This window comes from Mugil cephalus, chromosome 1 (genome assembly GCF_022458985.1).
Source record: "Mugil cephalus isolate CIBA_MC_2020 chromosome 1, CIBA_Mcephalus_1.1, whole genome shotgun sequence".
Classification (NCBI taxonomy): Eukaryota; Metazoa; Chordata; class Actinopteri; order Mugiliformes; family Mugilidae; genus Mugil; species Mugil cephalus.
In genome coordinates, this window is record NC_061770.1 from 42,727,435 (window position 1) to 42,745,123 (window position 17,689).

General features: G+C 45.8%; 1 protein-coding gene across 13 annotated transcripts in view; it reads left to right on the forward strand.

The window, feature by feature from the left end:
• Positions 1–17,689, forward strand: part of LOC125005875 (adhesion G protein-coupled receptor L3-like) — a 220,666-nt gene that overhangs the window by 105,349 nt on the left and 97,628 nt on the right. For all 13 annotated transcript variants that reach the window (XM_047581567.1, XM_047581575.1, XM_047581599.1 and 10 more), the window contains exon 5: positions 12,352–12,461. In XM_047581567.1, coding sequence (XP_047437523.1) covers positions 12,352–12,461 — 110 coding nt within the window. The remainder of the gene's footprint in view (positions 1–12,351; positions 12,462–17,689) is intronic.

Sequence of the window (17,689 nt, forward strand, 5' to 3'; positions counted from 1 at the left end):
GGGCTTAGGTTCCCAGCGGGGCGGTTCAAAAGGCTAACCTTGGTGTGCTGTCGCATGGATATTTCAGAATGCATTCCTTTATGTGACAGAAGGAGTGTGAATGCGAGCGAGCGTTTGTTTGCACTCCAACTAGCATAATTTCAATTGAATCTCCGATGCATATAAATGTGCACGGCCACACATCCGCCGTGAATCTTTAAACCCTGCACGCCAAAAATTGTCGTTTTTCTTCCACATGTGACACATCAATATCCGCGTGACAGAGGTTGTAAAAAAAAATAATATGACCCAATCTACACTTTTAACGCGTTCCTCCCGGAATGAGGCTTTGCCTAAAATGGGTCCGCAGGCCGGAGGTCCCAGGGGTCCTTCACTGGAAGATAAATCAAGCATCACCAGGAAGATGCAGGGCAGCGTTATTTGTTGGCAAGAATGGAAAAAAATTAATCTTGGAAAACGTAAATCATTAGCCGGGTTGGGCCCCGGTGAATAAGCCTCACCCGCCAAACTAATCGATTCGTGAAGTTACGGCACGCTTCAATCCTCCCTTCTGCCTGATTACACCCTGGAGTGACACCGTGGGCGTCGGAAATTTACATAACAGCATACATGCCCCGAGATTAGATTCTTCTTGTTTTTTGACGCGGATATGTTTAAATCATACATCGAGCCCTGTTTACTACTTTTAATGGTGGAGATGCATTAAATGACCTGTTAAGTGAATTTGCTACAATCTATTAACAGAAATGGCAGTTTCATTAGTGCGCTGTCACCTATAGCTACAAATCATCCCGTTTTCATTAGCTTAGTATCCATCCTCCTCTTGAGTCATGTTACCACAGAGTCATGTTGCCAGACTTATCAGTTCTTATCAGAATTTGAGTCCGGTAACACACCAATTAGACTTTAGATTAGAGGCCACGTTTCTACTGATACAGAGTGTACCACTGCATGCAATCAGATCAACAAACAACATGATGTGTGCTCACTGACAAATGGAGCACTGGCTGTTTTTCTTTATTTGTTTTTATTTTTTAGATATTGCGCTCTTTTTGCAGCAGACTCAATAGCGCAATCTAAACGCACTGCAGCCACTTTCAAAATCAACTCAGATGACGTGTCTGACTGCTCTTGACTCTTCTGTCCATAACAGCATAAAACGATTTACTGGCCCTGCAGGTCTCCACCAGGCATAATGGATTCTGAACGGAGAGACTTCAAACCAGAATTCCCCCACAAAATGTTTGTGGGGGAATTCATGCTAGAGTCATGCTGCAGTAGCCCAGAAATGACTAACTACGCAGATCAAGCATAACATTATGACCTCATATCGCGTGGATCGCCCTCCAAAACAGTTGTGTCCTGTGGTATCACTATGGAGTGGGGGTACTTGGTCTAGTCTAGGTCTGAGTCTGAGTAACATCCACAGGTGTAAACTCCTTTAGTGGACCTTTAAAATATTCCACTGTGAATATTTGTGGGGGCGCGACAGTTTCACTGCGTTCTCGTAAGTGGAGTATGGGCGAAAGCAGTTTTCCTACCAGTGCCTATTCTACTCACAGATTTCACAACATCCCGAAATGATTCAAAAGGACTCATCCTTTTACACTCCTTGGTTTTGTAACAAGGCTCCCTCTGTACCTTTCTAAATGACTCCTGTACAAATGTAAAGCCTGGAGACAATTGACGCATTACTTACTGATCAGAACTGAGGGGGAACATTGCCTCCTGGGAACTGATCAGTAGGATGCGGTAGACAGCGAGGCATGATCTGTCGCCAATTGTATGTTGAACTGTCAGAAATCCCCCCTCGACTTGTTTGAAACTAGTCAGGATTGACAGAGCTGCATATTAATTAGTCATGTTCTGCGGGTGTTGACACAGTTTACACAGACCGGTGCTTCACAGCCATTTGTTAGCGATCATCTCTGTGGAGATGTGTTACATTAATAACGGTTAGTGGTGGATTTAGTTAATTCGCAGGATAAAGGAAAAGAAATAGTGTTGCAGGTGATGCATTATTTATTGGAATTTCCTCACTGGCTGCAAGGTTGTTGTATTAGTTTGTGTGTTCCTAATAGCAGCAAGTAGGAACTATTATGAAGATTTAATAAAGCAACTCTCTTTGCTGCCTTTTGAGCTGCACAATTCTCAAAGCGCATCCGAAGGAAAATGACTCAAGATTATTCCGCGTCCGAGTTTACGTTTGCCCTTTCGAGGTGGACCCTCGTGTCCGTGTGCTCCAACAGACCACTCGCCGGGGTCCCCTGCCTTGAAAGCAGAGATAAGCTCCACGTGTGAATGCACATTCGGAAAAGGGCTGAGCACTCACGACGCAGAGGATTCATTACGTGAGGTCCACTGTCTTCAAAAGAATGCCGGCGCTTCACGCCGCCCGAAAAGGCTAAATTAATCGTCGTAGAGGCGTGCGCTTTTGTTGTGTAATTTAAACAATACCCTCGCAGTATAAACTCCAACTGCACTCCACCTATAAAAAGCAGCCTGATAGGATTTATTTGGTAATTTTCTTTTTTCTCTGATGTTGAATTTGGATGTATCCCCCGCCCCCTCCCCACCCACCACTCTCCAGCATGTGCCAAATTTGTACTTTAATGGAATTTATACTCGCGCAGTCAGATGGATGTCTGCAGCGTGTGCGGGATCACGGACTGACCTTTCAGGTGGAGAGAGAAATTGCATCATCTAGTACCTGTTGTGGCACACAGATACACGGATTTATTTCAAAGCGGGCTGGCTGAGAAAGCTTGATCCGTCTTCAGCTGGGCTTCTGCTGCTGGTGACGCTGCTTTGGGGTGAAAAGACGGGGCGTTTTTGTGTAATATACTGAATCCATATGCTTTTTCCCTTTGTCTCGGCTGCCAACGCACACTAGAGTAGTGATTTGGAAGCTGTGTGAACTAATGGTGAAGTAAACATCTACTGTGGAGCTCTTCTTTTCAAGGATGAAGCCACTTAGCCAACTTAGCATTCATATCTCATGTAAAGAGTTATTTATTTAGATTTAGCTGAAGTCCTTGGTGCCGCAAAGTAGCTCAAATACAAACAAGATGTGTATGTGTTCTCCTGTTCAGCCCCATCCAGTGTAATTTAAGTCCAAATCAGTAAGACTCTAAAGCACAACAAGAGTAACTAAACCTCAGCTGAGACATAAATTCCACATCTTCCCATTTAAGCCTCCGTTTCCATAAAAGCGCTGCGATTGTTCGTCCCAAATATCCGTTTACCTCGGCGGCCCCGTAGATCTCCTCGGTGTCAGTTCATATTTCTCCGCTCCCATGAAGCCACTCATGATTTAGACCTAACAGAGGACAACTCGAGGTAAATAAATTCCTCCTCTGAAGCGAAGCTCATCGTGGGAGGAGCGCATCGCCCGAGGCGGTGACCTTTGTCTTTGGCTGACCTCGAACACATGCGTTGTCTGACAAAGTAACAGCCCCGGAAAAGTTACAGTTTTTCCTCTTTGGTCCAAAAGAAAAGACAAAAAAAGGAAATGACACAAAATGACAAAGGAGTTAAAAAACCCTACACTACAGGCCAAAAGTTTGGAAGCAGGATTGTATTTGTACGTAAAAGATCATAGTTTCATTGGTGTACTTTGCAACAAAATGAATAAACATGATTATTATATAAAGAGTCATTTACCAGAAGACAGCTTTACTATAATTATCAGATATTTGAGTTTGTCTTTCTTCAAAGTGACCTCCTCTGGCTTCCACAACAGCATGACACATGCGAGGGATATTTGTATGCAGACTCTCAAAAGCCAAAGCGTGAAAGTGAATGATGCAAACCGTGATTTTTTTAATTTATTTATCTTTTAACTTTTGCACTGAAGTTGTGACTCTTGCAAATCTTCTCAACCCTTAAACTAAGCCCTTCTTCCTTTCTTTTGCTGACATTTATTCAGCAGTGGTCTGGTTACATGAATGTACACCTTGAGGTAAATTGAGGAAAATGGTTCATATCAATAAAAGCAAAGTCTGATCATCCAGTAAATACATCCCAAAATATATACAACTCATGCTGGTTTTTAAGAAAGAAATTGTGAACAGAAACTTGAAGTTGCTTCCAAAGTTTTAGTGTATTTTGACTCATTGAGTAAGAAATGCTGTAGTAAAATGTATATTACATGCAGTATATATACAGTGCACGAATGATGAATCAGCCATGGAAACTGTGATCAGCTGAAGGATATTTCAAAAGTCAAAAAATGTCGTTTCATTTCAGTTTAGTTCAGTCTCCATTCGCAAAGTGTTTCAATTCAGTTTTTATTGTTGAAAAGGTTATAGTGGAATATTGGTCACCGGCAAGATTTAAAGAGATACGCCACCCCTATCTGAATTTTAGTCATTCAACATATTCCCCAGAGTTGGGTTAGTGAGAAAAAGCATTTTTAAATCAGTCCAGGTATTGTCCTAATAAGGCAACGTAGCTATTAGCTTTAGCTTAGCATAGGCGCTGTAATGTAGTGTTGAAAGAAAGTTGGGGGTTTGTGAATGTACAGGTCACAAGAACTAATTAGTAAAATTCTTGAGTTTATCACTTTTGAGAACGACTGGCTAATTGGCAACTCTACACAACAGCGCCTATGCTAAGCTAAAGCTAACAGCTGCCCTATTTGAAAACGCTTTTTCTCACTCATCCAACTCTGGGGAATAAGATGAATGACTCAATTTCACATACAGATGGTGTATCCCTTTAAGAAAGTCGGTATATTTTTTAAAACATACAGGTACTCACACACTACGGAGGCAGTCATGTCTCCTTCTAGTTTCAACATGCACGAATGATTGGACACGAACAGATGCTTTTTTTTTTTCTTTTTTTGTGGCGTTTTAACCAACACACTAAAAGTATTGGCATTTCCTGGACGTGAAGTCTAGCTTTTACCATGATTTCAGCTGACCTTGGTTTAGTTATTAGCTTGAGTGTATTATAATAACCTTGGAGTGAACACCAGCAGCTTAAACCTGTCATGACCGCCGCTGTTGACATTAGTCCCAGAGACTGTTTCCATAAAGCTGACGTTATTGAATACAGATTATGGAGTCCGCAGCCACAACGAGTTCAGATGTCCTGAGACACTCGGGACACGTGCTCTCTCCAAGCTGAGAAGTCATAAAAAAGCACATCAGTTATGATGCAGGACTCCTTTGAGGCGAGCGGGAGACGGACAGAAGAAGTCAAACAAGCAAAATGTTGCGACCGCTGTTTAAGTTTTGTCACATTCGTCACCGCGAGCTGTAAACGAAGCCGGTCCCTCGTTAGCGTTACCGAATACCACCTCAGCTAAAGTGCGGACTCGTCCAAACACGCGGTCAGACAGGAAAAAGCGCGTGTTTATCAAGCCGAGCTCCGGATTGCAGTTTAGGGCCTTCTTGGAACGTCGCCAGGAAAAGGGACTTCAAAGATGAATCCATATGTCGCCCCTCGCCGCCAAAAAAAAAAAAAAAAAAAACTGTGTGAACTCGGATCCTTAAAATACTCCAGCAGCCTCACATCCACATCGATTGTGCTACGGTATGTTCCTCGGCTGTTTGTTGCACTGGAATGAATTGCGGCTTATCTCCCAAATACAATATTAGAGAGGAGGGGGGGATGGGGGGGGGCTGTGTGATGTAAAATCTTATGAAAGCTACTAATCTGTGTGAATGGCTGAGAGGGATTACGCTTGTCAGGAGAGGGGGAAAAAATGAGCCTGAAATGCTCCTTTTTCTGGAGTAGTAACATTAAATTTATGTAAGCAGTGGAAAGAGTTCATGAGAGATGATCAATCTTGACCTTTGTCTGGCCACCCTTAATGAAACTCTTATTCCATACTTAACAGAGCCTGATAAAGGTCATTCATATAGCTCATGCACACAGACGCTCCGTCTTCCCCCGTACCCAACAGTCACTCCGGAGCTTTATTCATTTCTGCTTAGTTCCACACAGTTAATCCTATATAAAAGGAATGTGCTCGGTGTTTTGTTGCCCATAGTGATGCATGCAAACAGTCATTTCGGAGCTCTGTGATTTGCTTTAGTTTTACGGCGTGCCGCTAATGCCACCCAGAAGGCAGGCGTCTTAGAACGCGGCGGCTTCTAATCGCCTGTGACTCCTCGCGCTGATCGATCATCTGTTGAATGCGCGCACGCGTGTGCGTTTTTTTTTTTCCCGCGCGAAGCTGCGCACGCGCGACGCGTTTTGTGCTGCTCGCCGCAGCGCGAGCTTAAGCTCCAGAGGACGCCGAGCGCCTTCTGAGATGCACTTCAAATCCTCCACGCCCACGCTCAGCCATTGTGTTCGTGTTGCATACATTCATTCCCGCTCTCCTTCTTCTTCTTCTTCGTCTTCTTCTTCTTCTGGCTTTTGTTGAATCTGCGTTGAGCGGCTCAGTCGATGTTTTGGAAACAAAGTCTGATGTTTTAGGATGGAGAGGGAATATTTCGCTCGGTTTAAGATAATGATAATCTTGCTGTGTGTAGATGGGGTTTTGCGTGTCTGCAAACAAGTGGAGAACATCTCTCGGTTGTTTCATTGTGTGAGCAACAACTCTCTACCACCAAAGGGGCGTTCATCGTGACATCAGGAGTATTTATTTATTTATTTTTAGAGGAAGTAATTGTTGTTGTTAGCGACACACACTCACAAACCTTCGACTAAGATGTGGCACACCTGGTTTTGAAACTCAGCGTGGATGCCGCCATCTTGACTGCCAGTTCAAATACAGTCAAAGAGTTGGAGCGTGCGAGCAGCTGACACGTGTTGGTGACACTCATGAGATAGACTTATGAACTTGAGACAGCACTCACCACTCACGTGAAGCAGCCTTGAAATAAATTATGCATCACTTTAAGCACGGATATAATTTAAATGGGTCATGAATGGGGGGAAAAAAATTAGTTATAGAGACGAAAACTGCTTTTTCTACCAGTTTGTGTGTTTATTTCTGCTGTAAATTTGGGCTTTTTAATATGGAGGCCTATAGAGCTTTGGAGTCAGCCCCAAGTGGCCATTGGGGGAACTGCAGTTTTTTGGCACAGCTCCAGATAATTTCAGACCTTTACAGTTACATGCTCAAGTTATATAATATTTATTTATATATTTATTTTTCCCGGGACCTGGCACATGTTCTGTTGGGATATACATCGGTCAGCCATAACATTAAAACCACTGACAGGAGAAATAAACCACCCATGTTATTTAATTACACCATAGAATATCTGCAGAACGGCTCCTAACGCTCAACTACTACGTTTTAATAAGTCTTGGTCGCACTCTGACATTCGCTTCCGCTTCTCGTCGAATGTTTTGAGTTTTAAAAGTTGCTTGTGTGTGTTTGTGCGCACTGCGCCGGGAGACAGGCCGAATGGGAGGAGATGGATGCTGCGGCGTGCAGCTGAGAAAGATAATGAATGAAGTCGACCGTGGGTGGCGAGGACCATCACTAAAGCGTAATGGGTCCCAACAGAGGGACGGGGATATTGACCCGTCAGTCACTATTTTTTTCTCCCATCCCCTCCTTCCCTTTCTTCCAAATAAAAAAAAAAAATAAAAATAAAAAAATAAACCTTGCAAGTGTGTACACAGCAGACAGAGACACACTGGCTGGAGTGTACACATCAAACAAACACCGCCTCGGCGCACTCCCGTGTCCCCGAAGCACCTTGTGCATCTTTTTGTCCTCTTCACACAATAGCTAACGCCAGTGTGACAGTTTCTTAGCTGTGGCGTCCTTTTTCGAAAGCGATTGGATTGCTCTGTGACAGGGGCCGGTTCATCAAATATATATGAACTGTGTAAGAGCTCAGAAATGTCCCCCCCCCCCCCCCCCCCCCCCCCCCCCCCCCCCCACCCCTCACCCTCACCCCCCTCAGTGCCGGCTGATCCGTCTCCCTTCCTATTTGACTTACTTCAGGCGAAGTTCTTTGATATGGATTCTATGGAAAATGGCTCGGAGCAAGTTGGCGTGCTGGAAGCAGATTCAGCAAAGCTTTTTTTTTTTTTTTTGTCTTTTTTTTTTTTTTTTTTACGCCCCCGTCTGTCCTGAACTTTTAAAAGCTGGCGAATCTTCCACTCGGCTGGTATTTCCCTCCTGATATAAATCACTCGAGTTCTGAAAGAGAACAGTGGTGCACACCAATTCTCTTTTATTACTCTCCAATGTGGACAAATCTGTCTGGCTTTGACAGCGGCTGCGCTGTCTCTGTCCGTTTCACTTTTCCTCCGCTGATTCATCCGTTCGTCCGCCCGCCCGTCGATGCATCGATTCGTTTATTCATTATTTATCGAAGGGGACTCAACCCCGCTCGCTGTCATCGGAGGCAGCAGCGGGATCTGCCGGCGATTATCGTGATTACAGTCGGTGCTTGCATAGGGCACTTTGTGCCACATCTATCCCACCACCACCACCACCCCCCCTCCCCCCGTCAGCTGGCAGTCTGACTTCTAATCTGCCAGTTACAACAAACAGCAGACGAGGGAACAGGAGGAAAAAAAAAAAACTGTTAAGGGAGGAATAAAAAAAACGTGTTTTTGGCCAAATGGCAAAACGAGAATTTTTTGAAATCTTCTCCGTTAGATGATCACATCCAGATGATCGTGTCACCGCTGACGTCTCGCTGTCTTCACGTCTCCAGAGGTGAACACCTAGATTGGATGTTTTGCGCGCGCGCGTCCTTTCATCGTTTGCTTTTGAAAGCTCCTGGCAAGACGCCTGCTGCAGCTCCCAACCACCTGCTGTTTACTTCCTCATATATGGTGCATATGTAATCCCATCTGAAGGCGTCGCTCACACGGGCACCCCCCCACCAAACCTCCCCTCCCTCCCTCCGCGCAGTTCAAAAGTCCTCCATCAGAGCCGAGTGTCTAAAGAAATCCTGATCAACCCCTAATGAGTATTGTGAAGCCGCTGTGGCACGTAGAGCGGGGGCAGCTCCTCACGCCATCGATCCCTCTTCCTGCTCTCCCTTCGATTTGCACTTAATACATTTAATTGTAATTATTTCCCCACCTGATTTTATTCCCTCGTAACGTCTGACATTGCCTCGAGGACACTGCAAGAAAAAGTGGTACGAGGTAGAAATGAGGCGAAAGGAAAAAAAAAAAAAAACATAGCAGCGATAGGAGTGGATTTTGTTTGGAATCTGGGTCAAGAATGAGTCTGCAATCCACGCTAAAACACACATCATGATGCTTAATCCCTCGGGGGGAAGTTTTCATAAAAAACCGCAGCGCGATTAAAATTCCAGATTTGATCGCAGCTTAACTTCCAGGGCGACGCCAGACATCAAACAGGTGCAGTCGGGTAAAATGAGCCAACTCTAAGAAAAACAAACCAGCGAACTCCTTCATATGTCTTTGTGTCTCTACTCCTACCTCCGGCTCAGATACATCTCTTCTGTCCGCCTCGCTTCTAATTCTGTGTGACACTTAATCTTAACCCGCGTTCTCACCCGCTGATTGCACCCACCACCACCACAACCACCACCACCGGCCCTAAACAGAACACACCTGAAAATGTAGTCGGGGTGCAGAGAGGAGAAGGCTGCCTCTGTAATTGTTTCCCAGTTTTATGGGCTTGACCCCGCATTTATTTGACTGGCATTTACTGCCTGAGAATTAACTCCTCATGTGCGGGGGGGGGGGGGGCTGGGCTGCAGACAGCTGACTGGGGTGAGTGAGTGAGGGAGAGGGTGAGGCGGGGTGGTGTGGGGTCTCCCTCATAAAGCTCACATGAGAGTCGGAGAAAGAGGGAGAGTCGGCAGACCATATCTCATTACCGGCTCGGCTTGAAATGAGATGGGGCCCCCTCTTTCTTTTTTTTTTTTTGCTTGTCCCTCACTGGTTCGATTGATTAGTCGGCAGCCAATCAATGTTAATTAAGGTGTAGAGAATCCTTTAATTGTGCCGTATGAATCATTGTGTCAGACCCCGCCTTGACCTTCACAAGGCTTACACTGTGAAGCGCCTTGCTGGGGAATAAATACCTTTTATATATTGCGAGATAATAGCGGGCCCGTAAATGAGTATGGATTTGACGGACGGCCCCGGCCCACGTGCACTGTAGCTAACGGCAGCAGCAGCAGCAGCAACGGGGCCTCATCAAGATCACATCCACTACGGCTGCTCGAACACAAACCAGACCAACCTTCATTTCCGGTTTTCCCATTCCGCGATCAATACCTGTCAAAATGTTTAAGAGTTGATGTTTTGCGATAAGTGTTGCCGTTGTGTCTGGTGAGAGAGGCTTTCCATGCATAGAAAATTGGGGGCGTTTGATTGATGATTGCCAAAAGCGAAACGGCACAAGAGGACACCACCGGCAGTGTAATTGTGCGTTTTTTTTTTTCTTTTAATGAAGACCTGCATTTCTGCGTTGGAGCTGATTTTGCACTCAGACGATTGCGTCTACCTCCCCTTCTCCTCCCCACCGCCGCCGCGGCCGCCACCATCCATCATGCAGTAATAACCGTGCAACCTATACGTGGTTTAAAGCCCGGTGCTAGGCCCGTGACATCCAAATCTAATCCCCCAAAGAAAGATGAATTTACCCGGGACAGCGCCTCCAGAACCTAAAAAATGGTGAATGTCATAAGCTCGGGACATAAGTTTACTCCAGTTCGCTGTGATTTACTGTTCTCGGCTATCGCGCTGTAAAATCAAGGTTGTGTCTAAATTAGTATTCTGTTTTATCCTTCAGAAAAACAGCATCTAGCAGCTGATGATGTGGCTTTTAAACAGTCTCCAACTCTTTGGATTGACCTGCATTCATTGTCGTCTTATAAACAGGTCCTCGGTAAATGTAGACACAGGTCAACTTTCAGGGCAATGTTGTTCTTTACAGCAACTGATGGAGAGATTGAGTAGAGACCCCCTACCTACTAAATGTGTTGTATATCAAACTCAGCCTAGTGCCATTAATAAATATCCTGTTAGCTTCTCCTTTGCTAATATTGCACCGTGCTTCTGGATTTCACTTGGGGTCTGAATGCGGGGAACCTGACAGTATCAGTGTATAATATGTAGCCTTGTGATTGGTTCAGCAGCGATAGAGGCGGGGCCTACTGTGTACAGGAGGCTTAGATTGACAGGTATAGTGTGGCGCTCTGTGTGAAGCGTTGCACTGTTGAGACAGCTCCTGTATCACTAAATGACTTTGTATTTATTAAAGACATCTTAATTTGTGTGTAAATTAATATATATATATATATATATATATATATATATATATATATATATATATATATATATCAAATAAAGATTTAGTGACCCCCCTGGACCCCTACAGTGATTTTAGATTGACACTACGAAGCCTTTCTAGTAAGTAATGGTCTGAACTCCGAACAGAAGATTTACTTTGAAGCCATTCTGTAGATTTACTTTGATCTACACGCTTACTATTCACCGGCATCACCCAGATTCCTCTGGATTTCAGCCGCCCGATGTTGTTCTGCGAGGCCGTTCACGCTCGCCCGTAAACGTGCATCTCGGGTGATCTAATCACAAGCGAACGACTCCGAGCGTGCAGGTGTGAACGCGCCCGAGATGCATCGAGATCCTGCGTCCGGAGGTGGTCCGGGGGCCGCTTTCGGCCGCTTTCTCCCAGCGTTGTTAACACAAATGTGTGCTCGGGCTGCATTGAGGCGCTGTCTGTTCGGCTGACATCCCGAGTAAGCCCTTTCATGTACTTATTCAAATGCCAAACGGAGCCGTGTAACGGAGCCGCGGCAGACAACAACAGAAATACTCAGCAGAGATTTAAACCGCGGATTTCCTTCTGTTCCTCTTTTGTTCACATCCCCAGATGGTTTTGCTCCGTGCCTGTATTGTTTTAATTCCTTTCTTTTCCAATTCTTCTAACTTAAAACTAGAAGTAGAAAGCACGTTACTTACTACCTCTGCCTCATCCCCTTTGCTGGTCATACAAAAAAAAAAAAAAACAATATGTTGGTTTTCACGATGGAAATGTGTGCGTTTATTTGCATATAGAGCGAGGAGACGGCACCAGATCACAAGTGGTCACTCAAAATATGCAAAAACCTGATGAGCAATTCGTTTTCCCTTTGGTGGTGGGGAGCTGGCTGGGAAGGGGTGAGGTGCCCCCCTTTTTCAATGATCCAAATATAGACTCCACGCTCTATATATTTAAATAAAGAGACCTGATGAATCGTCTCCATAAGCAGCGGAGCTTTATAATCTCCATAATCTCAGCTGCAGAAGGAAATGCTTCAAGCTTCATTAACCGTGCACTAAACATCTGAGTAATGTGCTGCTGTGTACAGTGTCACGGCTCGTCACGAGGAGAGCGCTGTCTAACGCCGATGCCTTTTTCTCGTCCGCTTTCAGGTGTAACAACAGGACCCAGTGCGCCGTGGTGGCAGGCCCGGACGTGTTCCCCGACCCGTGCCCGGGGACCTACAAGTACCTGGAAGTCCAGTACGAATGCGTACCTTACAGTACGTATCCCCCGCAGTCCTCACACAACCCCGACGCCCATTCTCACCATCTCTTAACTCACAGCGACGTGCGCGCTGGTCATTATTTTTTCAGTAACATCTTAAGCGTGTCATCTGTGGTGGAAGACATTAAGGCCGAGCAGTCGGAAATGTTACTGACGGTGTGGAAAAAGTGCGTGGGAGGGCGGGCGGGCGGGCGGGGCGGGCGTTGTTCGATGTCCGACTGGGGAGATTAACACTTTCTTTCGTCTTCTTCATCCCACTTAGCATCGGCTCTGTCGTCATTGTGCCAGCTTACGCTTAATTATGAGTAGCATCCTCTATAGGACGCTGGTCGCGTGGTTTAATAATTAAAAAGTAAGCGGATCCTATAGTATTAAAGATGCAGCATTAAAGTGACTTAACGAGGAAGTGCCTTATGATTAATTTGTTACCTGTGATAGTGTTAATGATAAATAACGCCGTCAGTGGCGCTCTGAAAAGAGTAAAACACAACGCCTGCTAATGCGCTCAGTCAGGCGGCGTTGGCTTCGTTTCATTTTTACATGACGCCTGTCACAGCCTTCCCGTCAGCTGCCCCCCCCCCCCCGGTTCGCAGCACTTTAATATCTTCCCGTAAGCATGTCTGATCATGTCAGGTCTGAGCTCGCTTCGCAGCGAGAGACGCGCCTTGTTATTCGTCGGGACGTAACGTCTCTCTCGGCTCGGCTCAGCGGACCCCGGCTAACGCTCAGGCCGGCGTGGCACCTCTGGAGGGGGTAAATAAGAATTGTTTAATCAGTGCAGCAGGTGACAAACAGTGTCGGGGCCGCGCGTCGCTTAAGTGGAAATGCTCGGGGAGGGGGTGGAAAGAGCGGCATGGGGCGACAGGATGAGCATGCGGGGAGGAAATCCAGGTGAGGCCAGAGGAAGTGGCGTGCACAATGCCACATGACCTTCGGTATTGTTTTATAGCGTCCTCTGTACTTTAAGTTTTCAACGGCTGCAAAGAAAGAAAAAAAAAAAACTCCTGATGTTATGTGGCTTTCTCAGAAATGATGCACAACTGGAAATGTTTGGCAGCTGCGTAGTCTGCAGCTGCTGGATTGGAGCAAAGTAATTCAAACCCATCTTTTATAGCATTTGATGTCCTCACATGCTCCCTCAGTAGTCTGCTCCCTCGCCAGCTTTCATGTTGTGAAGTGAAAGCGCCTTCTACCTATGATCCAGAGCCGGCAAACGAACCCTTTATACCTGACTCCATGCAATATGCACATTTTTCTATTTCAGTCGCCCGGGTGTCGGTGCGGTTTCTCAGGTAACCCAGCTGAAGCCACGGCGACGGGCGGAAAAGGCGCCCGCGCAGCAAGTCGGCATTTATCGCATGTGGCGCTTTATTTAATTATTTTTGTTTACAATCCATCATCTGATAAATATTATAAAGCGAATCTCACAAACTGGGTCCAGACAGTCGCGCTTTTTCTATTCATTGTAAGAATGCACGAGGCAGAATGGGAGTCAAGCAGTGAAGATGATATATTGGTGTTCTCACTTGAAGAAATCAGAAAATAGTCCAGCCGATACCGAGGAGGCATCAGTGGTGGGGAGAGTTTCACCTGCTGATAAAAGAGCCGCACAATTATCTCACTTGCTTCCAAGACTATTTGAGGATATTTGCTGGTAGCGATACCACAACCACATATAAAAAAACAAAAAAAAAACAAACAGACCACCGATTCCTGCAATCTGGTATCATCCGGTACGGCTGGTGGTAAGTGTGCGCTGTGGCCAAAGCTACATTTATTATCTTCAAACCTCAAACACAAGCTTCAACGACAAAGATTCGTAGCTGGTGTGTAAAAGTGGTTGACTGAGAGGTCGTACTGTTCTGTAAATAACTCCTGAACCCAATATATAATCATTTCACCTGTTTTTCTTTAACCTAGTATGCAAGTGTGCTATCATTTTGTCCCCAAATGTCTTACCTGGAGATATTCTATTACTATTCTTTAACATGTTTTTTACTCAAAAGCGTACCTATTGAAGCCAGGGATTTCTTTTTCCTTAGCATAGTGAGGGTCAAGTAAAGGATAGGATGTTTTTGGTTTTTAGATTCCTTTTACGTTAGGGTGGTCTCACTCTTTGGCCGGTTACACTGTGGTCGTAACCCAAAAGGAAGCAACAAAAGACTCCTTGCTTTTGTTTTTCCCTTCCGATCCTGATTTATGCTTTCCTGATTCCATCGACTGGTTGGATGACATCACATCGTTGCCAGTGCCATCCTATCCTAATCCCACTGCTCTCATTTTTTAAAGGCTTTATACGTTATTGCGGACGCAGCCATATAAAAATGGTACGTGTCCAAGAAGGAAGGGTTTCCAGTTTCCAGCCAGTCCTCATCCCAGTAAGCCCTGTAGGTCGATGGGAATCCAACTGGACCCACGCAGCCTATAGTGTTTCTGTCCAATTCCGCATGGTTGAAAATGTAATAAAATCAAATCCCATCTTGTTTCCATTACTTGCACTTTATTTCACCGCCCAAAATCACATTGAGACGCGTTATGACTTCCTATAAAAAAAAAAAAAGCCCGCCACCCAATCCAGAGACTGTCCAGATCCCTGTGACTCAGAGGAAGTGCACTGTACACTGCCGGGAATACCGCAACACCCCTTGAGATCCGCCGCATTTTCATTCAGTGATACCTCAGTACCTTCTTAAAGCAGTTAAAGTCCACATAATTTTCACTTGCACAGTTGAGGAAAAGAAAAGAAACACGACGTCAAATCGTGACAGCGTTCCAATAATGTTGGGAAACGGTTCCTGGCAGCTTAATTGCCGCGGCGTTGAAGGCTTCCATTGGGACTTCCACGAGGGAGGAATACAGGGGCACCTTGTGTGGTAGGACTGTGGATTGTGCCCGGATAAGAACGCGGGATAAAGAAATTCTGCTGGCGACGCGCGAACCAAGCAGAAGTCACGTAGGCGTTTATTTGTGTGCTGAGTGGGGAAGCAAAGTGTAATCGCAAGCGGTCACCGGAGACGCGTTTTTATGGCAGGATATGAATGAATTCATCTGTGAAAGCCCGGCAAAATACCTCTTTATAACTCCCAAATCAAGCAGTCAAATCCTTTTTTGGATGCGTTTAGAGTTGGTTACCTGTGCGTCTTGCTTTTATCTTCCATAAAAAAAAGAAAAAAAAAGAAAGGAGAAAAGAAGCATGGCCTTAATTGTCAAAGAGGTGTGGATGGTGACAGCTCAATTGTCTTTGAAGGCAACTCTCCTCACCAACTTCGGGAGAACAACTGAAGGATTTGAGTGTTTAATAAGAGGAGCAGCCACCCATGAATCCAGCTCTGCTTTAGTGCTCGTGTCTCTGTATTCCGCTGACAAGCTCTCCCTCTAAGCCCTAATACTTTTTTTTTCTCCCATCTTCCTCCTCCTCCCGAATCTCCCTCACTTTCACTTACTTTCTGTCCTTTAAGTGCTCTCACTGCCGTCCCACCTACCCCTTCTCTACATCCCTTCATTTCGCCGCCTTTGCTCCCTCGCCGCCGCAGTCCTCTCGACCACCGCCGACATCTTTCATCTGTATTCCGCTGGGGGGGGGGGGCGCCTCTTCTTTTAGGATGAATCGCCCGCCCTCCCCTCCGTTGTCTTCGCACGCCGGCCGGATCCGGGGTGTGCCAAATCGATCTGCACATGCCCCAGATACAATATTGATTTTATTAATTCGCAATTTGACGCGCTCCATCAGTTGTAAAATGACGTTACAACAATTACTGCCGAGGGTGTCGGGCGATGGCGCGCGCTGCGGCTGCGTCGCCGGGTATTTTCATCTCAATAATTATTTGATATGAGCTCCTCGCTGGAGGAAATAGCTTCGCGTTGACTGATGATGGAGGCAAGAGAGTGGTGATAGAAAGGTGAAATAATAAAAAAGGAACTGATGCGTATTGCATTTAGAAAAATGAGTGCTTGACACATAAAACCAAATAGAATGCGCCTGTATTTAACCCTGTAAGTGAGTCACACGAACATCACTCACGTCTCCCGGAGGCCCCCCCCCCTACCCTCGCCCCCACCAACCCAATGCACTTTACAGATTAGTAAGGCTACCTTCAGGCTGAAGTGATGTGCTGACCCTTTATGATGACTCATAAACATGACTGCGCTCCAACGCCTGACATCTGCCTCCGCCCCGCCCTCCCACCTTCGCCTTCCACGCTTTGGCGGAGTCACGCGCGTCTATTCTCTCAGCGCCTTGTTAAAAAAACCCGTCCTCCTTTTCCGTCCCGCCCCGGCTCCGTCTTCCTTTTGCTGTGTAACTCTCACTTTAACAGCTCCTCCCAGAGGTCGAGCTCATAAGAGGTCAACACAACATTGTGTACCTCCTACACATCCCCGGCGCTCTTCCTCAGCAGTAATGAAGCAACTTTTATCCCTTCGGCGGGCCCTCAAATCCTCCCGACTTGTCGCACAAGAGAGCGCATTCAGCCCCGCGTTGCCATGCTCTGCTGTTGAAAGGGTTTTTCTCCTATTGCGTCAGCCATCTTTCTTTTCTAACAAGAGATACCTTTCTGTTTAGTCTCCATAGACAAATTGACTAATTTGGCCCGGGCGAGCGGTCAAACCCCCGTTTTTTTTTCTCTCGTTTTTTTTCAAAAAAAAGATGAGGTAGGGGATAATTACATGGTCGTTCAGTGAAATGTTTTTGTTCGGTTCAAAAGAACTGACACTTCAGTGTCTCTGTCTGGCAGATGAGTTGGAGGGAAAGTGAGAGACGGAAAGGCAAGAGTGGGAGAACAAAGGACGAAAACCTGCTGGCAGTCTGTTGCTATACATAAGCCACTAGTTCCCCCCACTGTTTGTAGCTAATAAGGACAATGTAAAATCCTGTCTAGCGCAGTGGGATCCAGCTCAGCCCTGTCAGATACGCCTCACACACTGGAAGCTAAGCCAGGACATATAATCACACAATCAATTCTTCGATTCGAATGGAGCCTCATAATCCGGAGCTCACGCCTCAAAGAAGAGTTGCCATGTTATTTTGTCCATTTTTTTCCCTTCAGCCGGCCTAATTAGTTTTTAATTCATTTTGCTAATAATAGCGCACGTAACAGGTTCCCTAATTGAATAATGGAGCAGATTGTATTGGCAAGTTTGACTCAGCACCTGCTACCAGTCCTGTGCGTTGGCAGGTAAAACCGTGAAATTGATGCCGCACGCGGGGCTATTGCTTACAGTGTG